At 31.7% G+C, this 26,336-nt stretch overlaps 2 protein-coding genes across 2 annotated transcripts; one reads left to right on the plus strand and one right to left on the minus strand.

Moving 5' to 3' along the window:
• The first annotated feature begins 396 nt into the window (after positions 1-396).
• On the plus strand, positions 397-9,229 carry LOC123295130 (heme peroxidase 2). The gene is made up of 11 exons (XM_044876357.1): positions 397-723; positions 1,875-2,162; positions 2,911-3,362; positions 4,076-4,347; positions 5,027-5,305; positions 5,373-5,539; positions 5,602-5,737; positions 5,898-7,167; positions 7,646-8,061; positions 8,125-8,431; positions 8,893-9,229. Exons 1-11 carry the CDS (start codon positions 702-704, stop codon positions 9,163-9,165), a joined length of 3,882 nt encoding a protein of 1,293 aa, XP_044732292.1. The 5' UTR covers positions 397-701; the 3' UTR covers positions 9,166-9,229.
• Positions 9,230-13,646: 4,417 nt separating this feature from the next.
• LOC123295119 (serine-threonine kinase receptor-associated protein) lies at positions 13,647-19,136 on the minus strand. Its single transcript, XM_044876343.1, has 5 exons — positions 18,952-19,136; positions 17,888-18,178; positions 15,712-15,836; positions 15,394-15,643; positions 13,647-13,939 (listed from the first exon to the last, which is right to left on the minus strand). The coding sequence occupies exons 1-5, from the start codon at positions 19,064-19,066 to the stop codon at positions 13,737-13,739; spliced, it is 984 nt and encodes a 327-aa protein (XP_044732278.1). The 5' UTR covers positions 19,067-19,136; the 3' UTR covers positions 13,647-13,736.
• Positions 19,137-26,336: the final 7,200 nt, after the last annotated feature.

Genomic DNA, 26,336 nt, shown 5'->3' on the forward strand with positions numbered 1-26,336 from the left:
TTATATTGTCAAGTTATAACATAATTCACCATCAAAATACTTCCTTATTTAACCGGGCACAACGGGTTTTTTTTTCAATAATTTATTAAGGTTTCAACTTTAATTTAAATAGTTTTTTTTTAATTTCCACCGATTAGTTTTGGAGAAATTTATGAAAACATATCATCCATCCACCGTTTTACCATAAAACCAATTTTTAATTTGCTTACTTTTGAAATCATTTATTTATATAAATAATTGGGCAACCCCACCTTAAAATTTTCAGAATTGATTTAGACTAGTCCAACTTCAAATAAAAAAAAATCAAGCTTTTTATTTAAAATTGCTTTGGAGCTCGTACATCCTTAGATATTCAAAATCAATACTAATATTGATTTTTTTTATTTTTCAGATTAATTATTTGTACAACGATACACCAAAATTACGCACAACATACAAGTGTTCGGCCATATGATTTAAATATCACAGAATATGTATTAGATTTACCAACAGATTTAAGAAATTTAGCACAACAAGCATTACGTGCAGAATGGAACCTAGCACATGCAAGAAAATGGAATTCAGGTGTACAATGTACACCATTAAATGAATCAGAAACAGTACCAATATGTCCACCAAATAAATATCGTTTACCAACTAGTGAGTGTAATAATATACGACATCGAAAATGGGGTACCAGAGGGTCACCATTTATTCGATTAATGAAGCCACAATATTCAGATGGTAAGTTTACACATTTAATATTTATATTTTACTCTTTTGAAATAAAATATAGCCTTTAGTCATCTACGATCCTAGAGTCAAGGGCGGCTAGAATTCTAGGTGACTTAAGACTTCTAAAACGATTAATTTTTTTCAACTTTACGTAAACGTTTCGAAAAAATTTTCATTTCATCAAAATCAACAATGTCCATTAGTTTTAACGGAAACGGAAAACTATTCGCTTGAGTTATAATTAGGTCGGAAAATTGTATTTTTTTAAATTCAGTTTGACGATTATTTATTAATTAAATATGACAATTTCTCGGAATATTTTCGTTATTACTTCGAAAACAGCTCACCAAATGGTCCAATCAACACGATTTTTGTCTGTAATGGGATTAATTTATATAACCTTTAAACAGGAAGACAAAAAAAATTTCTTATCCTTCAGAAAATATCGAAAAAAACCAAAAATTGGTTGTCATTAATTATATTTAGAGGAAATAATTGTTTTCTAAATATAATTTGAACTCAAATTATAAATACAAAAACCCTCGTAAGATATAAATCTTGTCCAGAAATGACCCATTACGATTTAAAAATATTCTTAAATACTCTCCTGCGATTTAAGAATACTCTTTTGAAAAATTCATTCGTTTCCAAAAAAAGGAATTGCTGTTTTCCAGTTGATTATAAGAAACAACTCATTTCAGTTAAATTCCTCTATCAAAATTTCGTTTTCTATCCTCGAAAAGGGATGAATTATGATTTATCCCTGAGGAATGAAAGATGAATTATGAACATTATCAAAATTGAAAATATTATATTACGTCCGTGGAGACTTGACAGAAAGCCATTTCCCACAATAATTGTGAGGGTCCTTTCAAAACACAAAATACATCGTGTCGGGTCAAATCAAAATGATTTTATAAACAATTTACTTTACATGTATGTAGATTTGATGAAGAAATTATCCATAACTACATAATAATGGCTAAATGTATGCCAAACAGTATTTTAAGATCATGCAATGGCATGTAAAAGATTGAATGAATAAATTCGCTATGGTTTAATACCCTTTGAGCACTTAAACACAAATTACTTATATTTATAAATTATAAAATGTATGCAAATTAAATAATAAAATAAAATATTTTAAATTCTTTTATAAGGTGTGACACAGCCACGACTTTCAGTGGGTACACATGCGTTACCAAGTGCCTTAGAAGTAGCACGAGCTTTTTCACAGCCACGAGAAGATCATATGTACGTAACAGCATTACTTGGATCATGGGGTGAATTTTTAATGCGAGATTTAGTACAAACATCACACCCACATCGCGTTCAATGTTGTACAAGCTCGGGAGATCAAGGCGAATGTTTTGGTAAAATTGATGCAGATGTTTGTGTTCAATATACACGATCGGTACCAGCATTGGATGAAGATACATGCAACTATGGTAAATTTTTTTTTATTCTTAGTAGAAAATTGTAAAAAAAAAATATTTATATTCTTGGAATCATTCTGGAAGAACCAAATTAAAACTCTCTCCATAGCTTAATCACTGGATTTGAATTTTATACAGAGTTTAATTGTGCATATTTAATCACAGCAAAGCACTTGTCCTCCCAGAAATATTTTGTATCAAGTTTTTGCATTAAAACCACTTTTATCCAGCCCTCAGACTATTTGTCTCTCATCATCTTCTAGTAGAGTCTCATCTGTTAAATTTGTTTATCGTTAAAAGAGAAAATGAGACAAGGATTTCAACAGACAAGATTTTTCAGTTTCTCGATGAGAGCGAGAAAATATTTCAGCTTTCTATATACCAAAAGCTGAGAATAAATTTACAAAGTTACGTAAGGAGTCCATGCAGAAAACCTTTTGTATCTCAGCAACACTCGGAAATGGGTTTTGCTAGTACTATATGGCCAGCTTCTAGCGAATCCAGATTAGCAAATCACGTGATATAACTCTTGTTTTCACTCTGAAAAAATGCTCCGGACAACCTCAGTGGTTCCAGTCCATGCAAGCCGATGCATAGGCTTGCAAGAATTGATTTTCGTCTAAGAATATTCAGCGCTTGTCGAAGGCTATTAACACAGCACTTATCATTATCGAAATAATCTCGCCAAAAAACGTAAAGAGAGAAAATTGCTCTCAGGAACTTCGAAGGCAATAAAAATATAGTTTTACTTCTTTTTTAGAATATCGTGAACAAATGAACATGGAGACTGGTTTCCTCGATGGATCTGATTTATATGGATCAACAGAAGAAGCTGTGCGATCACTACGACTATACGATGCTGGTTTAGTAAATATAAGTGCATGTAGTCGATGCCACGTAAATGCACTTTACTACACGTTATTACAAGAACATAATCGTTTAGCTATAAATTTAGCACAATTTAATCATCATTGGGATGATGAACGTATATTTTATGAAGCTAAACGAATTCTATCAGCTATAATTCAACATATCACATACAATGAATTCTTAATGACAGCAATTGGTGAAATATCAATGACCAAAGCAGAATTAAGACCATTAACTCGTGGACATTTCTCAGGATATTCTAGTGCACATAAAGCTGGTGTTTATAATGAAGTTGCATTAACAGCATTGCCAATTTTCTTATCAATGATACCTGACAATTTGGTAAATATTTATACAATTTATTTTTTGGGCATTAGATATCGACTTCGCAGGGATCGGTTTAAAATCCATAACATTTAAAACGTTATATCTTGAAATAGCCTTTCAAATAAATCCGATTTTCGTAAATTTTAGGTCAAAATTACTTCAAACAACTATTTTCGTTAAAATTGGAAGGAAAAAATTTGCCCAGTTTTCCAGAAAATAGGAAAAATTCTATAAAAAAACTTTTATCTTCACTTTCACCGAAAATTACATTTGGGACTATTTCACTCTGGGGAAAGTGACGCCACCGGGTAAAATCTCGCATATAAATACCTATTCACAATACCTGAATAATAATAAATAATACCTCAATACTATTCAAATAGCTTCTCACAATTCTAGATAAATATGGTGAGAGTACAAGTAAATACATTTGAATAGCAAGATGTAATGTAATATATTATTTAAATGCGTTTTTACCATTTATTTCATGGGTTTAAACTATTCAGTGCGGAACTCTCAAAAAATATGTAGTGGACCTAAATGTAAATCTAATTCATCCTCGTATCCACTTGAACACACACACACAAAATTTTATTGAAATAGGTCTGTCCGTTTAGGAGGAGTTCAATTGCAAACACAAACGATGACGCAAGTTCCATGATTTTTGTTGACTCAAAAAATGCTTATCGTGCCAATAGAGCTAAAATGTAACATTTTTATTTTTTCAGGCAAACAAAACAATTAGTAAAAATAATGTACATGAAATGATTGAAGCCCTATCAAGACACGAAGCGCATACACCAGGTTTAAGAGTGAATGCTCAAAATGAATATATTGGACCAGTACTATTACATATGGGTCGTGATCATGGTATACCATCCTATCCAAATATACTTTCGATATGTTTTGACGAACAAAATGTTGAAAATCTTAGTTTTGATGATTTATCGAAATATGGTATTCCACGTGAAGGAATCAAATTACTGAAAAAACTTTACAGGTAAGATTTTTTGAGAACTACATCTGTTTAACTACTTTATTAATTTGATTTTTTAACTACTCCTTAAGAACCCTTATAGGACAAAGGTCACTTGATATCCTCTGCATCGAGTTATAATCAAGATTTAAAGAAGGAAAACTAAGGACCTCTCTGGTGGAAAAATTATATTAAGAAAGAATAAGTCTTAGAAACTTTGAAAAAGTCTTATGAACTCTAAATAACTAAGAATTTCTCAACGTTTTGGACTGTCTAATTCAAACTTTAGAAGTCGGGATAACTCTGAATCAGACAATCCAAAAACGTTGAGAAATTCAGAGTTGTTCAGAGTTCCTAAGACTTTTTCGGAGTTCTTAAGATTTTTTCAGAGTTTCTAAGACTTATAAAGAATTATTCTTTCTTCAAATATTTTTTCTATCAAGGCTGTCAAATGTTTTCCGTCAATAGGCTCTACTAGCCAAATTCTTCTACTCTGCACTAATGTTTCCCCCAAAAATTGATTGTGTTACGCTGATATATTTGGCTCATGGTAACGACCTTTTGAAGAAATAAAAGTCCAGCAATTTTAACAACAATTTCAAAATCCTCGCTCTTATTTTTATATGTTTTATATATTTCTCGTTTTAATATTTTCCTCCGGAAATTAACAGATACGATTATAATATAATTCTATTGTTTTCAGCCATGTTCAAGATATTGATTTACTTCCAGCAGCCTTATTAGAAGAACCAGCACCTGGTGCTGTTTTAGGGCAAACTATGTCATGTCTATTACAAAAACAATTCAGTTTAATTCGTTACGCTGATCGATTCTGGTATGAAAATGATTTACCACCAAGTTCTTTTGAAATCGAACAATTAAATGAAATTCGAAAAGTTACATTAGCTGGTATTCTTTGTAATAATATCGAAGGATTAGATAAAATGCAACCAAAAGCATTTGTAAAAGAGGATATTTACTTGTAAGTAATTTGAAACGGGGAATTTTCTACAAAGACCAAACTTTTAAAATTTGTGTTAAATTTACAGAAACGCAAGAATCCGTTGTAATCAACATCCAAAGTTAGATCTTAAACCTTGGATTGAAGCAGATCATATGACTGAAGTCACCGAAGAAATGTTAATGCAGGCAGTAGCGAAAGCTGAACAAGAAATATTGCAACGGCGTAAAATGGAATATGAATCGTGGGCAAATAGTAAGTGTTAATTAATGAAATTTGTATAAGTTTCTATAAATTAAAAATAAATTATTTTTTAGATGGCGCAGTCGATCCGAAATCATCATACGGAACAGCAGCTTCCTTCAGTAAAGCCAATAAAGGAGCTTTACAAATTGCAAATACTTCATTGTTGTACGAATTTGCATCAAACGAAATTTTAAATTCGTTACAAAAGTAAGTACTTCGAAAATATCTGTATACTTACAATAGCCACGTTTTACCAGATAGAAAGAAATCCCAACTCTAAAAATTCACCTACCAAAAACTGTCGGAAAAATATGGCGTTTTGTGAAATGAGATTATCTTTTTTTTAAATGAATTCGTTTTTTTGTAGCTTAAGACGGCGAAAACGACAATTATTTGGCAACAGTGTTATCACAACAGCAACAGCTACATCTTTCGATTTTACTGAAGGACTACAAAATGTGGACGTAAACTCATTCATTGCACCCTCGGCTCTTGCAATACTTGATCCAGCATGTGACGATTCAAACCATCCCTGTGATCCTTCAACTCCATTCAGAACTTTAACGGGGCACTGTAATAATTTACAAAATCCAGCACTTGGTAGAAGTCTAACAACATTTGCGCGTTTATTACCACCTGTGTACGAAAATGGAATATCCTCACCAAGAGTCACTGGTGTGACTGGAGCACCGTTACCATCACCTCGCGTTGTCTCAGCATTAATCCATCCGGACATTAGTAATTTACATACAAGATATACATTAATGGTCATGCAATTTGCTCAGTTTGTAGATCATGATTTGACGATGACACCAATTCATAAAGGTTTCCATGAATCAATTCCAGATTGTAGACCATGTGATTCTCCAAGAACTGTCCATCCTGAATGTAATCCATTTCCAGTACCACCCCGCGATCACTATTATCCTGAAATTAATGTTACCAGTGGTGAACGAATGTGTTTCCCATTCATGAGATCTTTACCTGGACAACAACGATTAGGTCCTCGAGAACAATTAAATCAAAATACAGCATTTTTAGATGCTTCACACGTTTATGGTGAAAATGATTGTGTTCTACGTGATTTAAAGGGATTCAATGGTCGATTGAATTCTACGTTAGGTGTTGTAAAAGGAAAAGAATTATTACCTCAATCTCCAGTACATCCAGAATGTAAATCGAAGTCCGGTTACTGTTTCATTGCTGGTGACGGTCGAGCCTCTGAACAACCAGGTCTTACTACTATTCACACAATTTTCATGAGAGAACATAACCGACTTGTAGAAGGTTTGCGTGGAGTGAATCCACATTGGGATGGAGAAAAATTATTTGAACATGCTCGTCGAATTCTTAGCGCAATAAATCAACATATTACCTACAATGAATTTTTACCCCGTATTTTGAGTTGGAATGCAGTCAATTTATATGGATTAAAATTATTGCCACAAGGATATTATAAAGAATATAATCCTTCATGTAATCCATCAATTGTCAATGAATTTGCCGCAGCCGCATATCGTATTGGTCATTCTTTATTACGACCACATATTCCTCGAATGAGTCCCAGCTATCAAGTTATCGATCCACCAATATTGCTACGAGATGGTTTCTTCAAAATGGATATGTTTATTCAACAGGTAGATCCCAATATTAAAGCATACTTAGCAGTTACGCCAGCGACGCAAAGTACGGAAATAGAATTTAAAAAATGACAAAGTTAGATACTTTTTAGGTGCTGATTATGTACCAGAAATTAGGTGCTCTGTAATTTACACCGCAACGCAATACTCAAAGTTGCGTTGCTAGCATTATGTGATGCTTGCAACGCAATGAGAATAATAATGAAATAATGAATGTTAAGGAAACTCAATTATGTGCTTACTAAGTGCTAAACGGTCAGGATCGTGAAATTACCTAATAAATAAACTAAAGCCTCGAATTTCGCAAAACAACGGAATTCGTCCACAAACTAGGACGACTTCTTAATCAGGTGTAAACTAAGCATGGTAATTAAGTGCTAATTAGGTGCTTGCAAGAAATCTTACTTTGCATCTCTGGCGTAGCAGAGCTTACTTAATAAGCTTGACGAATTAACGTTTTCTTTTTCAATTTCAGCCACATTTAATTGATGAAATCTCTCGTGGATTAGTATCAACACCTATGGAATCTTTAGATCAATTTATTACTGGAGAAGTTACAAATCATCTCTTCGAAGATAGACGTATTCCGTTTTCAGGAATTGATTTAATTGCTTTAAATATCCAAAGAGGACGTGATCATGGAATTCCATCTTATAACAACTATCGTGCATTGTGTAATTTAAAACGGGCTGCAACATTTGAAGATTTAGCTCGAGAAATTCCAACAGAAGTAATTGCACGATTCAAACGTATTTATGCCACCGTTGATGATATTGACTTGTTCTCGGGTGGTATGAGCGAACGACCACTTCAAGGTGGTTTGGTTGGGCCCACATTTGCTTGTATTATTGCAATTCAATTTAGACAACTTAGAAAGTGCGATCGATTCTGGTAAGTGAAAAATTTCATCAAAATGTATTTGGATTTTGATTTAATGGTTCAAAATTTTTTTAGGTATGAAAATGAAGATCCTGTAGTCAGATTTACTGAAGCCCAACTAGCAGAAATCAGAAAGATTACTTTAGCAAAAGTAATTTGTGATAATTTGGATGCCAACGGTGATATTCAGAGAGCAGCATTTGATTTACCATCAGGATTCTTAAATCCTCGCGTCCCATGTCAATCACAGCCTTCTATTGATTTAGGTGCATGGCGCGAAAGTAGTGGTTCAGCCGGATGTTTCATTTCCGATCACCATGTTGCTATTGGTGAAAGTGCGTTCCCATCTCCATGTACAAGCTGTGTGTGTACGAATGAAGGAGTAAGTAATATTTATAATCTTAAATAATTACCAAGCGTAAATAAAGAGAAAGAGTTGAGTTTGTTATGACGCGAACCTTAGCTTCTCAATTCTATGTCGTATTCATCGCAAATATCGCTCTGGGTTTTGAAAATTTTTCTAAACTCTTATTTCAATCAAAATATGTTTCGCAGCATCATTCAGTTCGATAGGCTCGACTCAAAAACAAAGTCGAAGAAGGCACCTACTGGCCCAAAATATGCATGGATATCTACCAGCCAGTCGAAATGCCTCTCATGAATGGGTGCATTTACAGTACTATATTGCTAATTAAAATTTATATGGGGAGAAACTCAATGAAAGGGATTTTGACGACAAAAATGATAATTATCAACTCGAATCTCTCCAGTTTTATTTAGTTATTTGTTTAAAACAATTTAAATTAAAACAATGATATTAATAATTTTCCTATTTTTTTCCAGGCCCAATGTGCAAGTTTAAGAATAACAGACTGTTCACAATTGCTACGTGAATGGTCACGTGATGCAATCTTACGAGATGATGTATGTACAGCTCAGTGTGGTTTCTTACTACGAGATTCAAATCCAACAGCGTCAATAAGAACTCAACGCGGCCATCCAATTATACCAGATTTAGTGCCACCACCTCCAAGTAGAGCCATCAAATCACGTCATGTAACTTCAACATTCACCGCCGGATTCAATTTCCCAGATCTTTCAGAGTTCATTGGTTAAGTTAATGATTTTGTACCTATTTTAAAAAACAGTACCTCCAAAAACAAAAAGTGCTAATTTAAAAAAATTTGTTTTGGAAAAAGTCAGAAATGAAGTTTATTTTTGTATAAAAATTTTATTGTTATATTTTGTAAATATTTACTTCCCGAAAAAAATTTAAATATTGAATTTAAAAATATTATTCAATATTTAATATTTTTATCAAATGTGCCACTAAAATTCGTTTATATAAAAAATTCATTTATAGATATTTTTCTTACTTCATTCTCTTCAGTTTTAAACATAAAATTAGAGAAAGTAAACACAATTCCATCGTTAGAAATCATTTTCGCTTTGACTGTAGTTCAGTGTAGGAAAAAACTCCATATTATTTTTTTAAATTGTGTTCGATATATAATAGAAAACTTGAATATGTAGTTTAACTTTTCATAGTTCGCGCTAAAACACTTAGTTACGTGATATTACGGATATAACGTACTTCCATAGACTTGTCAATGGCAGATAATTACTAATCAATTATTTACCACAGAAGTCCCACCGTGGGACTAGAATCGAACACAAAATACAAAAAAAAATGCAATCATCTTTATTCACAGAACATATAAATGCACAAAATAATAACCGCCATGTTGTAAAAAAAAGGAAAAAATAAAATAAAAACACATAAAATTTATTTTTTACAAATACACAAAAGATTGTAATTATTGTGTAATTGTCATATAATTGTGTAATAATGTGTGTAATTACTTACTTAAGCTATGTGCAATTCACAACTTAATATTTATTTTTTGTACAAAACTATATATCTAAGAATTATCTTTTTTTTTTTTTGAAGATTTATAAGTTTCGCCTTTGCCAAATAAATTAAGAAAATAGAGAGAATAAGGATTTTATTTTGACGTAAATTGTACGTATTCATATATTTTTGTATGTAATTATACATATTCAAATTAGGATCCTTGTTTTCATATTCATTTTATTTGGCAAATAATTATATATGAAATTAGGTTCAGGTTTTTGGAGTGGTAATAATGAGAACTAAAAAATTATTTAGAATCATTTTAACCCATACTTATTTTTATTTACTTCAGAATTTTCAATATTTTATGCAGAAATCTTATTTTTTACGTTCGATTAGATTAGAAATAACCGGGTTAAAATAATTCTGAAAAAATTATACCATTACTTTTCTAAGTTTTTATGAGTACCACCCAAATATTCTGTATAATGTAATATTTTTAATCGACAGCATCCAAAAGTAAACACTCAATGAAATCAATTAATAATTATTTAATACTGCCAGTATCGTATCATCGTAGTATAGGCCTAATTAAAAGGCAACTAATTTGCAGTGCTGTAAAAGTAACGAAAAATTGAGTATCTGTATGTATTCGTTACTAAAATAATCAGCACCCGCTTCTATCGTATCATTACGTTACTCGTTTCTTTTGATACATATAGATATCTCTCTTCAACCACCAATACTTGTTAGTGAGTGTATTCATTTCTATTCAACATTAAAATTGATTAACTTTGCGTTATTATATCTCAACAATGAAACGGTCAATGATTTTTTTCACTCATAATGAATTTTTAATTATATTTTAACTCAGAACAAATACATCAATGTCAGTTATTTTTTTGAAAATATCTGTATAAGTGAGAGATAAATTCGCGAGCAACGTTTCAGTATTCGATAATAGACGGCGTACCTGTTACTTAGTATGCGTTACAATTAATGGTTTGTTACAGCTCTACTAATTTGCCACATCAAAAATAAATGTTTTAATATTCACATGTTAGCTATATTCTTTTTTGGCAATCATAAAAGGGAGAGAAAACGAATGTTATAGTTAGTTGAAGAAAGTTTTTTAAATATAGATATATAGAAAAGAGTTAAGCTAATCTGTGATTTTACCAGTTAGAAAGAGGCACTTTCCTTAGATCTCTTATCCACAGTGACAACCCTTAGGTTGTGAAGCCTAAAAAATGGTATAATGTAATACTATTATAACTTCGTTTGTATCGTTATTTTTTTTATTTGAATAGATAAGTGGCCTCTTTTCGTGGTAACACCGTGTATTATACGTAAATAATCATAGGCTAATGATTTAATTAACACTGTCATATTGTCGTAAATGAAAATGTAGTCTAATATAAGAGTATGAAAATGTTTATTTTTGGTTTGGGAATAATTTTGCTCATATGATTTTTTGATTTGTTTACTATTTGTTTATCGTATTTGAAGTAAAAAAAAATACCCAGCTGTCTGTTTTCGTATTATTTTAAATAATACGTTTAGTATAAGAATTTTAAGCCAAATTGTTTTATTTGTAGCTTTTTTTTATATTTTCTTATTTTGACTAAAATTAAATTGTAAAAAAAATGTATTAATAATACTCTTGTATGCGTGAAATATTATGAATATTAGTGACTGATATTAAAAAAAATGTTAGGATTAAGTGTAACATGTTGTTTTATTTATTTCTTACTGATTCATTTTTCCTATTGAATTTTCTAGATGTTGGCCAAGAAGAGTGTCCAAAAAAATAATTTATATATTTTTTTATTCAATTGCCTTTTTACTATTTATCTCTAACGTTCAATTTTGACGATATATACCCACAAGAATTGCTCGTTTAAATTTATAAGATAATAAGTGAAAACAAACAATTAACTGAGTTAATTGTTGAAATACCATTCATAAATAGTGTTGATTACTGTATCATATTGCACATTCATATACAATTTAAATAATACATACAATTTATATAATACATACGTTATATAAAACAATTTACGACTAATTTACGCCCTCACGGGTAAACAGTGATGTTTACGAAAAAATGTTTCAAACAAAAGTTGTTTATTTTTTGATAAGGAACATTTTTTACATTTAAACTTTTGTTCTATCTCCAACGGTTTACAAGATGGGACCTACTGACCCATAGGCTATTGACCTATGTTGCTCATTTACGAACTCGACCTCACTTTTTACGTCCTGAGTACTCTGTAAAAATTTCAGCTTGATATCTTTTTTCGTTTTTGAGTTATCGTGCCCACAGGCGGACGAACGGACGGACAACCGGAAATGGACTAATTAGGTGTTTTTATGAACACCTATACCAAAATTTTGTTGATAGCATCAATATTTTTAAGCGTTATAAACTTGGGACTAAACTTAGTATACATATATGCATGGTATAAAAAGGACATTTAATATCGAACGGCCAATTTCCAGTTTTCTATTCACAAAAACTGGAGTTAACGGTAAATATATCTAGGATCTCATAGATACCTAAGTAATGTCCTCTCCCCAATAATAAACGACTTCTTTTTGACAAAAATATGAAAGACTCAAAGAAAAAAACAAAATAGTGCATTTCGCCAAAAGAAATTATTTAGTTAATTAAATAGAAGATAAGCTACAAATTCTGCTATATTTATTTGTTTATGGCTCATTTTCAAGAAAAATAAACAAACTACCAGGTGGTTTTAACAAATTTGTTGTAAAATAATTTTTAAAATTGTGGTACAATTCTAAAATTTATATAAAATTTTGGAATAACATTTCTCACCATTTCAACCCTCCGTATAAAGCGGCAAAGGTAGAGAAAAATTTTTAAGCATTCTTAAACTAAAAAGTACAATTATTACCGATTCTTAAACTAGAAAGTACAATTATTCAAATGAGCTATTGAGATTTCAAGTTCTATGTTTTTTCACAGAGATACAGTTGTTTGAAATTTAGGTAAAATGTTGTTCCTTTAAATATTTGATTGTGTTTATAATTAGTACAAAACCAATTTGTTACACAGGAGCAACGTAATTTTAATGAGTTTTCTGAGAAATAATAATATAATACAATAATAGGTTCTAGATGGAGTAAAGGGCACCCACGTACATTATTAATCGGATTTGATTTTTGTTCAAAATCTTAATCAACCGACCAACACTTTCCACCTTTCTCTCTTCTCTGTTAGTCGAGCCCTGTGACTTCAATCCAAGTCCTAATAAGCACTTGTTCATTCTCAAGGCAAATCTTCAGATTATCTGCCCTACATTTGTTTAATAATGTTTCTTTAATAATTTTCCTTGAGTATATTTTCCTGTAGTATACAGACATGTTGTGTTTCTGTTTAGTTTCTTCTCTAAGTCTTTGAAGAACCAACTTTTACCTGCAAAGCATCGAGATAATTTTGTTCCCCCAAAGAAAACTCCACAAATAAATATTTTTGAATTTTTTTTAATATAAGTAAATGTTTTGTAGAAAGAAAAACAAAGTTTTATATTCAAAAAAAATGAAAAATAAAACAAATAAATAATTTTTTTTTTAAATTACAATTCATAAGTTAGATAAATAACATTTCGTTTTTTTTGATGGAAGAAAAATGATTAAAAAATTACCCATTATGGAAAATGAATAATTAAATATAGAAAATGTATAAAAAGCATTTGATTTGATTTTAAATATTACAACATGGAATGCGTATTTTAAATACAAAAAAAAAGAAAATTCAAATTTTTTTTCGTAAGGCAGTAAGGTGTATTTCTGTTTCTGATTGATGTTACTAATTGGCTGAAACTGGTTTTAAAGGTGATGCAATTTCTGTTGGGACTGTTGCACCATCCACACATTTCCAGAGGCCATAAGTTTTTCCAACTGTTGTTTGCCACAGACGTAATGTACCATCTTCACTACCGGATGCGTATAGTTCACCATCAGGTGAAAAACGTACACAATGTACAGGTCCAAAGTGGCCCTTAAATGATTCTGAAATTAAATAAATTATTATATTAATTATTAATTTCGTGTAGAATATTAAAGTTCAAGCGAAATTTCAGACCTAAGGTCAATTGGAGAAATTCTCCCTCTCAAAGTTAGAAAATCAAATTTTCTAAGTTTTAAATTGTAGTCCGTGTGCAGGGATCGCCCAGAAGGGGGGGGGGGGGGGGGTAAAGCTTTTGTTCACCATGTTAGATCAAGTCAATAAAAATAAGAAATACTTTTTTCGAGTATTTTATTATGTCAAAATGTGATATTCAGTCACTATTTTTCAATAAATTAATTCTGGGAGGTACAGAAAAAACTTTTCCAAAACTCTGTGTACATCTATATTAAGCAAAGCTAAACCCTTAGCCGATTTTCAGACATTGTCGTTCTAAGGTATTTTTTGAGACGACGCAAAGTTGAAAAAAGCTTTCTTTTGTCGCTGTTGTCACAAATAAAACTGCCAGAACGCGAAGCATTTGGTAGATATTTGGAAAAGCATCTTCATTACAAATATCGAGCGCTTCGAGTGAATTTTTGATATCATCTCCGGTAATACGTTTTCGCTAAAGTTTAACTTGGTCGACCAAGATGTCACGGAAATCATCGTGCAAAATTGAAAAGTATGGTTCAAAAAGTTAAGCGAAAGAATCTAAATTTTTGATTTTGTTGATTACGATGATTCATAAATCTTGCCTGTATATGTGTCAGAAACAAATCGATGCACGATATTGTAGATTATGATCCGGAAATAATCTTCAACCGAATCAGTCTGTACATTCGAGCGTTGATTGATTATCATATTATCATTAACAGCATCCTTTTACTCATATTTTCATTTTAAATGCGTAGTTTTTTACACAAAAAGAGACGAATATTCATGGTTAATAGTCACAAAATCAAAAATCAGTAAATGTAAACCAATATCAAAACAACTTAAACAGCTAACTAGTCAGTTAAAATGCGTTTCATAAATAGCTGCATTTACAGGACTATATTGATAGTTTAAGGGGAGTCTCTTGCATATGGCGGAATACATTTTTCTAGATTCCCTCCAAAACCAGTGCCCTAAATTCAAAATTTTAAATAGGAAATTCTTTTTATGATACATTGTTTGAAAAAGCGTAAAAGAGAAATTACACTAGGCAATTAGCACTCCATACAGCGAAATCTATATTTTGCTAATGTATAAAATAGGGATAGGTTGAGTTGTCGTCTTGGAAAAGTTGGAGAAATTAATTACACGAAAAATCGTAAGCCGCAATCAGTCCATAAGAGCGCTTGCTATCATTGTGTGAATATTATCGGCTAAGACAGTTTGGCAGTTTCCATCAACGTTTTCTTTACCTGCTATTTAGCTTTCAAGCACTTATCGGCTGAATGAAGTCATTATTATTTTGTGAACAGACTCATTAAAAATTCCTTAATATTTCAACAACAAAAAAATGTATACAAACCTATTTCATTTCCCGTTGCATAATCAAATTTATACATTTTGAGATCATCACCTCCACAAACAAATATACTTTTGTCAGGATGAAGACTTGCAGAATTCACAGTAGTTGGAACTGGAAAATTACGTATAGTACGTAACGAACCTGAGTCTAGGAAACTGACCACATTCCCGTATGTAACAGTAATAACTGTACCATCACGGGATACTTCCAAACTGGAAGGTACGGACGGAAAATCTAATTTTTGAACTTCCTAAAACATAAATAAATTAAAAATACAATATTTAAGTTTTCATTTTATATAATTTTAGCAATACAAACCTTTCCAGAGGCCCTATCCCAGACTCGTAAGGTTTTATCATCAGCACAAGTTACTAAATGCGTATCATTTCTAAAGAATATCACATGTCTAATACCAGATGTATGACCAGCAAATATTGTAGGATCTAAAATAATAAATAAAAGAAAATTTAATGAAAAATAATTTGTTTCATCAAAATAGGTATGCAATATTTATCCCGACAATAATTATTATTTTAATGTATAATTTTGCACATAAAATTTTCTATTTATAATTAAATTATACTACTTAATAGACCCATAAGCAGGAACCATTCGGGGAGAGGAGATGGGTGAGTAAGAGAAATTTTTATATCTTATGCAAAAAGAGATATTCAGTCATTATTTTTCAATAAGTTAATTCTACGAGGTACAGAAAAAAAACTTTTCTAAGACTCTGAGCGCATCGACCTCTAACCCGCGATGGTAAAGCGATGTATACTGAGCGAGACTAAACTGTTTAGTCGATTTTCATGCATTGTCGATTTAAGGAATGTTTTGACGCCAAGTTGAAAAGGGATCGTTCATCCGTCGCAATTTTCACAGATAAAACTGCCAGAACGCAAAGCATTTGGTAGATATATGGAAAAGCATCTTCATTTCAAATATCGAGTGTTTCGAGTCAATCTTTGATGTCCTGTCAGGCAATATATTTTTGTCAAAGTTTAACTTTGCCGACCCCGAGGAATTTGGTTCAAAAAGTTGAGCGAAAGAGTCTTCAACAATTTTTTCATTTTTTTGGGTAAGAGACAAGCAAAATTTGATAAAATATTACGATGATTCTAAAATCGATCCTGTAAGTGTGTCAGAAGCAATTCACTGTACGGTATGTAGATTATGATCCGGAAATAATTTTCAACTAAATCAGTCTGAACATTCAAGTCCATTTTGATGCGAGCCTTGTCTTCCGCAATTTCATGTCATAACATTCTAGGTCTCGCAGGACTATATTGTTTGTTTAAATTTATGTGGAGATTCCCAATAGGGGAGGGAAGTATTGATTCCCAAACCCCCCGTACGCAGATGGCCTGCTACCTAATCCATAGAGTGTATCGATGTGCAAAAAATAATTGCAAAGTTAACGTAAAAGAAATGTGAGATCGATTATATTATTTTCCTAAAAACACATATATCAAGTTAATTTGATGGGTGAATTCATACTAGAACACACCCTTTTCGCATACGAAGGGATAAAAATATCATAAAATATTCATAGTGCTCATGTTTTTGGATTATTAATTTTAATGGAAATTATGTTAGTGAGGCTCATAAAATAACAAAAAGATGAATTTATCGATCAATAACAAACAGTCGATTTTAGAAATATATTAACCCAAACGACAAATTTAAACTTCTGATTTAACCTTTAATTTTTTTAAATAGCCTGATTGCCTTGAAAAAATTATAACAAATTGCAAGCACGTTCTTTTGTAAATAAAATTTTAAGAATTATTTATTATTATTAAAATCTATAAAATTTTAATTAATTTTTCCAACAATTTTAATTTAAATTCAAAAACATTTCTTTCTCAATTTATTATGTCTAGAATTTTCTCTCTCGACAAAAACAGAATTCAAGTCTGCTAAAATGTTAATAACGCTTCATTATCGATCGTTTTGAATTGAATGGTTAAATTTATATAATTTTAAAGATTTTGTACAGTAATCAGTCTTCTTTTAGTACCCTTACCTATCAGGGATAAAAGTGAGCTATGACATTTAAACGAAGATTAATAATGGGATGGGGAAACCACTGCTAGTAATGTTTAAAAAAAAAGAAGAAGTATTCGCTAAATTTAAAAAGATCTTCTTCTATAGGTGGCTAAAACTATGAATCGGTATTTTTTTAATCAGAGCTAGTTTTTTTGGGGTCGTTTTTCGAAAAACGACGAAATTTTTTTAGAATACTACGCATCATTTTAAAAAACAAAATAATGTTGCACACTTTATTGGCAAAGGTTTAGCAAAGTTGATTTAAAATTTCTTGAGACACCAATAATCAGAAAACGAGTAAAAGATAATTTGGTTTTTATTGGGCTTTTTATCAAGATATTCGTAAGGTCGTGGGACTGAATAGGAATTGCGAATCATTGGCAAATCACGAAGGAAATAAAAGTGACCAGACTGAATGATTAATGAAGAAGATAACACAACTTACTAGCTTCTGGCTTATTTAAATCATATACTCGTACTAATTTCTCATTACTACCAGTTGCTAACAGATTACTATCTTTCGAGAAATTCACACTTTTTACAATATGATTATGTTGAAATGAATGAATTTCTTCTCCAGAAACTGCATCCCACACTTTCCCAGTAAAATCAGCGGCACCAGTGGCTGCGCGTGTTGCTTGTTCATTTAATGCTACGCCCCACACAGCACCTTTATGTCCTTCGAATGTTCCAACCCAATCCCCAGTATCTCCTTGACGCAGCATGGGTTTTCCATCTATGAAAAACAAATTAATTGAATGAAATGTTTATATCATAAAATTTTTTATATTTTTATGGTGCTGTTAAAACTTGATAGTCATGTGATGAGTTTTATAATCCAATTTTTAAAATAAATATAAAGCTTATTTACTTTTTAAATATATATACGAATGGTTATATAAATCGATAAGAAGGACTTAATGTAATCTCATTTAAAACCAGAAATAATTATTAAGAGTTGTTTTTAAAATAATTAATTTATGAAATATTAATTTTGTAATTATTATTGATTCTGACTTTATAAGGAAGATAATAATAATTTCCTTGAAATTTTCGTCTACAATTCCTGACCTTAAATATTTTTAAATGCATAGCGGAAGGATCTAGGTATGTTTTTATTAAACATTCCGCTAATAAATTAATATACAACCTTCATGAGACAAAGCAATTAAAATAAACTTGTTTCCGAATAACCTTAATAAATAGGAAGTAACCTTGAGCTATAAAAAATAAAACTTTATAATAAATTTTTATTAACAACAATATGAAAAATAACCATAACAATAATCAATATGGGTATTGTTATTAAAATTTCGAACTCGAAAACTTCACAAAAAATCTCAAAATTTACAAAACAACATAATCAATGCATTTTAAATGTTAATATCAAGGTGAAAATATATTATTATAGATATTTTATTTGAAATTAGGCCAAGGTAAATGCCTTGAGCTTGTATAAATCAGAATACAAAATGCAGGTTAACTTTAAAAAAATATGAAAATATTTACCTTTACATGCTGATATCAAAAAATAACCGCTTGGAGTAACCGAACTAAAATCCAAATGCACAACTGGTCTTGTATGCCCACTACATGTTAACGGCGTTTGTCTTAAATTTGCCATTGTGTTCTAAAAAATTTAAGACAATTTTGGCACTACGTTTACTTCGGATACTCTTTATACTAACAGTGTCACAACTCGTTTACATACGTTTTACTTCGATCAATTTCGTTCATTTGACAATTGCAGTTTTTTATTATTTCCCCAGATAGCGCTTTAAAAATATTTAAATTTATATTTCCTTTTTATAATATAAGAATTATGTTTTTCGATTATAAGAATTAGAAAATTACGTTCGAAACATTTGAAATTATTTTCATTAATATTGTTATAATGTAATTATTCCAAAATTTTATCTTCACTTCATAAAAACAAGTTTTTACATAATATGTCGATAAAGTACACTTCCATATAGTTTGAAAAATTAGTTTGAATGGTGCTGCTACCTATCTTCATAAACTTCACAAATAAATCTGCATATTTAAGTAAGGTCAAGACGCGGCAAATTACGTTTATTTATTATCTCTCAACAATACTTATTATAATATGAAGGTTATTACTTCATAAATACCATGAAATAGCATATTTTCTTTGGCAAAAATTTGTTATTGTTTTATAAATTCAATCAATAAATCTAAAAATTGCATCGCAAATAAAACAATTACAAAAATGATTTTAATTCATATTATTTATGAATAACAGTTTTTTATTATAAAAATAAAAAAAATCACAAAAATAACTATAAAACTCATAAATTAATTCAATTTATGTATCAGGAAAAAACATGATTGATTGATAAAGAAAAAGACATGAGTACACACATTACGAAGACTAAAATTATAAACGGTTTTTCGGTTGTGTTTAGTTTAGCATTAAAATAAAACTTAAAATTATAATTTAAAATTTCATCAATTTTGTTTTAAGATAAAATTCAACTAGTTTTGCTATAATTCAACGACATAAATTTGACTTATGGGGGTTAAATTATCGAACTGCGCATTATTCTGAACAAAAAACTTTTTTGGTTCATTATGTTTAGTATTGCTGTCTTTGGGAACATCAAAAAATTGTCGAATATATTTGTTTTTATAATCGGCACATGGTATTCTGCGAGTTGAATCAGAATTTGTTGAATTATGCATTCTGTCTGGTGTCCCTGCAAATCTGGGTTGTTCTTCGGGTTTACCATTATGAATATTATTGGTATCGAAAGATGAGTTGTTTGGTAGTACATCGTCAAATGATTCAAATTGCCTTGGAGTTCTAGCAGGTGATAAAATGGGCGATACTGGTATTTTATTCATAAATCCTGTAAGTCTTGGATAACCAGGTTTAACATATTTCGGGGTAAAAAGATTATTATAATCGTCCATATCATCTACATGTAAGTATTCAGGAGGAGGACAATCATCTATATCGCTTAATGACGTTGAACTATTGTCATACATACAAGGTAATGATAAATTTGACTCACTATCCAAATCAATATAACTAAATGACGGTAAATTAGGTAATAAATGCTTTCTTTGTTCATTAACTGACGTTAAAACGGGGTAAAAAGTTGTATTAAATCGAGGAGGTATAGCTGGAGAATCAAAACGCATCGAATTTTGATCAAAATCTTGTAAATCTAAGAGCAATTCATCAAAATCATAATTTTCTTTAAATACATTCAAATTATCGTCATCACAATTTTGTTCCTTCTTTACGTCATTAATTGGGGTTATTTCTAATTTATTATCATCGTTCTTTAAATAGTTTGAGCCATCTGAGCAATGTTTTTTATCCATTAAGTTTTTGCAATCATTTATAGCGGTTTGATAATTTGTGTCTGCAGTTAAAATCTTACTTTCGATATTTGAGGCAACGTTTTGTTTGTCCACACATGTACATGGATCTTCGAAATTTTCAGGCGGCGAAATGTATTCATAAATAACAATTTCTGATGGATTTGGAATTTCGGGTATTGGTTCTAAAATAGAAACGGATTTGAAATACTGGACTTTTGGAGTACGTAAAAACGAGTTCCTGGTTTTTTTAATTCCAATCGGCTTATTGGTCATATCGCTCAATAAACTTTCCGTTTCTACCGTTATTTCTGAACATGGTGGGGTTACATTATTTTCATTAGAGGAGCTTTCGTCAAACACAAGTTGTCTGGGAACAATATTTTTGTTTATTGACATATGACTCCCACTTGGTGTACTAGATAAAAAGTCATATGTAGAAGGATGTGAGTTAGAATTGAAGTTCAATTTTCTAGAATTATTTTCTGTAAAACCAAATGCTGGTTCTATAGTTTCAGTGGATACAATGTGACACTCACATAGTACTTCTGTATATGGATCTTCTAAGATATAATTTTCATCATAACCAACTTGTGATTGTGGATAGAAGTTTTCAATCGGTTTGGAATTTGAGGAGGTATCTGAAAAAATTGTAATATTTTCAGAAAATTGTTCAATTAAATTTTCTATTTGCATACCTAAATGTCGATATTCTTGATTATTTTCCATAAATGGAAATGATTCATTCTCCAAAGTCGATTCTCGGGTGTTTTGAATTCCAAACGAAGGAGCAAATGATGGACTTCTTGAATGCTCTTCTATATATGGGAATGATTCATTTGCCAAAGAAGAATCATGGATATTTTGCATTCCAAAAGATGGAAATGAAGGTTGACAACTTCGACTTTTATTTAAAATTGATTCGTTGGTATTTTCAATTTGAAAAGAGTGACTGGGAGTTGGAATTTCACGGTTTTGCATCAGTGGAAATGACGTATGATCTAAAGCAGATTTAATTGTTGAAGTTCGAAGTCCAAAAGAAGGGCGGAATGATTTACTTGTATTAATTGTTTCTAAAAATGGAAATGATTCATTTTCTATATTTGATCCCAGCGTATTTCGAAGTTCAAAAGGTGGATGTGATGATTGGCCTGCATTACTCATTTCCAAATACGGAAATGATTCATTGGCTAAAGTGGATTCCAATGTATTTCGAAGTCCAAAAGATGGGCGTGTATATTGGCTTCTGCCACTAGATTCTACACAAGGAAATGATTCATTGGCTAAAGTTGATTCCAAGGTATTTTGAAGTCCAAAAGATGGACGTGTAGATTGACTTCTTCCACTAGATTCTACACAAGGTAAGGATTCATTGGCTAAAGTGGATTCCAATGTATTTCGAAGTCCAAAAGATGGGCGTGTATATTGGCTTCTGCCACTAGATTCTACACAAGGAAATGACTCATTGGCTAAAGTTGATTCCAAGGTATTTCGAAGCCCAAAGGATGGACGTGTGGATTGATTTCTTCCACTAGATTCTACACAAGGAAAGGATTCATTGGCTAAAGTGGATTCCAATGTATTTCGAAGTCCAAAAGATGGGCGTGTATATTGGCTTCTTCCACTAGATTCTACACAAGGAAATGATTCATTGGCTAAAGTGGATTCCAAGGTATTTTGAAGTCCAAAGGATGGACGTGTAGATTGACTTCTTCCACTAGATTCTACACAAGGAAATGATTCATTGGCTAAAGTGGATTCCAATGTATTTTGAAGTCCAAAAGATGGGCGTGTAGATTGGCTTCTTCCACTGGATTCTACACAAGGAAATGATTCATTGGCTAAAGTTGATTCCAAGGTATTTCGAAGTCCAAATGATGGGCGTGTAGATTGGCGTATGGATTGGCTTCTTCCACTAGATTCTACACAAGGAAATGATTCATTGGCTAAAGTTGATTCCAAGGTATTTCGAAGTCCAAAGGATGGACGTGTAGATTGACTTCTTCCACTAGATTCTACACAAGGAAAGGATTCATTGGCTAAAGTGGATTCCAATGTATTTCGAAGTCCAAAAGATGGGCGTGTATATTGGCTTCTTCCACTAGATTCTACACAAGGAAATGATTCATTGGCTAAAGTGGATTCCAAGGTATTTTGAAGTCCAAAAGATGGACGTGTAGATTGACTTCTTCCACTAGATTCTACACAAGGAAAGGATTCATTGGCTAAAGTTGATTCCAAGGTATTTCGAAGTCCAAATGATGGGCATGTAGATTGGCGTATGGATTGGCTTCTTCCACTAGATTCTACACAAGGAAATGATTCATTGGCTAAAGTTGATTCCAAGGTATTTCGAAGTCCAAAGGATGAGCGTGTAGATTGGCTTTTTCCACTAGATTCTACACAAGGAAACGACTCATTGGCTAAAGTTGATTCCAAGGTATTTCGAAGCCCAAAGGATGGACGTGTGGATTGATTTCTTCCACTAGATTCTACACAAGGAAATGACTCATTGGCTAAAGTTGATTCCAAGGTATTTCGAAGCCCAAAGGATGGACGTGTGGATTGATTTCTTCCACTAGATTCTACACAAGGAAAGGATTCATTGGCTAAAGTGGATTCCAATGTATTTCGAAGTCCAAAAGATGGGCGTGTAGATTGGCTTCTTCCACTAGATTCTACACAAGGAAATGATTCATTGGTTAAAGTGGATTCCAAGGTATTTTGAAGTCCAAAGGATGGACGTGTAGATTGACTTCTTCCACTAGATTCTACACAAGGAAAGGATTCATTGGCTAAAGTGGATTCCAAGGTATTTTGAAGTTCAAAGGATGGACGTGTAGATTGACTTCTTCCACTAGATTCTACACAAGGAAAGGATTCATTGGCTAAGGTGGATTCCAATGTATTTCGAAGTCCAAAAGATGGGCGTGTATATTGGCTTCTTCCACTAGATTCTACACAAGGGAAGGGTTCATTGGCTAAAGTGGATTCCAATGTATTTCGAAGTCCAAAAGATGGACGTGTATATTGGCTTCTTCCACTAGATTCTACACTAGGAAATGATTCATTGACTAAATTCGACTCTAGCGTAGTGCTAAGGCTAAACAAAGGACGTGATATTTGTAGAGATCTACCAGTTTCGATACACGGAAATGATTCCTTTAATGAAGACTGCTGAGATCCAATTGATGGTCGTGATGATTGCATTGCATTTTGTCGAACGATGGTAGGGTTTGACATTTGACGTATTCCACTGGCTTCGAAAGATGGTAGTGATCGATACGTGCCATTAGTTTCTATACAAGGAAACGATTCATTTTCTAAGGATAATTCATGTGTATTTCGAAGCTCAAAAGAAGGATGGGAAGATTGAGATCTTTGGCATGATAATGATCCATTTTCTAGAGTGGATTCTAAAGTATTTCTAGTCTCGTAAAGAGAACTTGGTCGTAGATATCTTTCTTTGCTTTTCATACATGGAAATGATTCATTTTCTAAAGTTAATTCTGGTATGTTTCGAAATCCAACAGATCGTTGTGATGATTCGCATGTGTCATTAATTTCTCTACATGGAAATGATTCATTTTCTAAAGTTGATTCAGTTGTATTATTAAGTCCAAAAGATACGCGTGTTGAACGACTTCTTTCACTGATTTCCTGACATGGAAAGGATTGATTTCTTAAAGTTGATTCCCGTATATTTTGAAATCCATAAGAGGGATATGAAGATTGAGACCGTTGGCTGCTTTTCAAACGTGGATATGATTTGTCTATGACCGATTCTAAAACATTTTCTAAAGAGGAAACTGAAGATTGTCGTCTTTCACTAGTTTCTATGCATGGAAATGACTCATTTTCTAAATTTGATTCCATTGTATTTTGAATTCCAAAAGAATGACTTGACGGCTGACTTCTTTGATTATTTTCCTTATAGGGAAACGATTCATTTGCTATAGCTGATTCCAATGTATTGTCAATTCCAAACGAAGGATGGGGCGGTTTACTTCTTCGGGAGTTTCCTTTAAAAGGGCATGATTCGTTTGTGCAAGTTGATTTCATTGTATTTTGAAATTCAAAGCTGTGGCGGGATGTTTGGCTGCTTGTACTGTTTGTACTGGTTGGCATACTCGGAAATGTTTCATTCGCTAAACTAGATTCCAATGTGTTTTGAATTCTAAATGATGGTATAGATGATTGACACGCTACATTATTCGCCATGGTTCGAAATGACTCTTTCAATTCTTGCCTCACTTGGTTTTCGACAGAAGTTCCCAAGGTAGACAATCGGCTGTTGTCCATAAATGGAAAAGATTCATTTTCCAAATTTGATCGAAATGTGTTTTGCTCTCCAAAAGATGGGGATGACTGAAATTCTTGATTATTTTGCGGGCATAAATATTCTTCATTCGAAAAATTTAACGCTAGATTTTCAAAAGAGGAATATGGTGTTCTTTTACAATCGTTTACAGGTTTATTGCAAGGACTAGAATTATTCACTCTGTTATGCATTGAATGTGAATGGTCCCTAGGTAATGAAATTAACGAAATATTTTCCAATATTCCAGAAGATTCATTCAATGTGTTGCAACTATCAACCGATTGAAAAGATCTTTCACGTTGAGGTCGTAAGGCGGAACCGTTCTTAGAGACTTCTATTTTTTCAAAAGAATAGGATTCTTGCAAATTATTATTATCCTTTGCAACTTTTTGTTGTGTAAATGAAGAATTTACAGATCCTTGAATGTTATTAAAATTTTCAGTAGTGTTTGATTTTGTCATCATTTCAAACAATTGTTTTGGTGACAATTCACATTTGATATACTGGTTAGAGCTTAAAGTTGGAATATAATGAGTTTCTCTTCTTGTATTTCCACTCCTGGGTGATGCTCCAGAACCAAAAATACAATTCAATCCAGATTGAGGAAAAGGATCATCACTCTGAGTTGAGGCGTCAGTAACAAACGTTAAATTTTCGTCGTCAATATTATTATTAGATAATTGTGGGCATCTAAATGAATTATTATTTAATGAGCGACGATTATTACGGCTATAATTTGGCGATGACGATTGACTTAAAATAAAGGATTCCATGTCTTGCCGATTACAGCTATCAATATTAAGGTTTGGTGGTGATTCTTCATGAATATTGTCAAAAGATCCCCCTCCTCTTAGATGCAATGTTGTCTTACCATATCGGCGACTGGTATCAAGTGTTCTAGCTAAATTTTAATAATATATAAATTTTAATGTATTTTTTAAGGTTTCCTGGTGTTATTCGAAATTATTCTCGCATAATAAAATATTGAATATTTCATAATAAATATTGAATACTACAAAACGCTACCTAGAATGCTTCGCAAGTCAAGACTATTTGGAAAAAGAAGCTAAGGAGGGATAATTTTATAAAATCTAATATCAGCAACTAGTTCAGAATTAAAGAACTTCTCGTAGCCCTTTTTTTTTAACTATAGCAAGCATATATAACTGAGGGAATTATGCCACCTTCTTGTTCGTAGCTTATGTCTATTGGTATCATTTTTGCA

This window comes from Chrysoperla carnea, chromosome 3, assembly GCF_905475395.1.
Source record: "Chrysoperla carnea chromosome 3, inChrCarn1.1, whole genome shotgun sequence".
NCBI classification, from domain to species: domain Eukaryota; kingdom Metazoa; phylum Arthropoda; class Insecta; order Neuroptera; family Chrysopidae; genus Chrysoperla; species Chrysoperla carnea.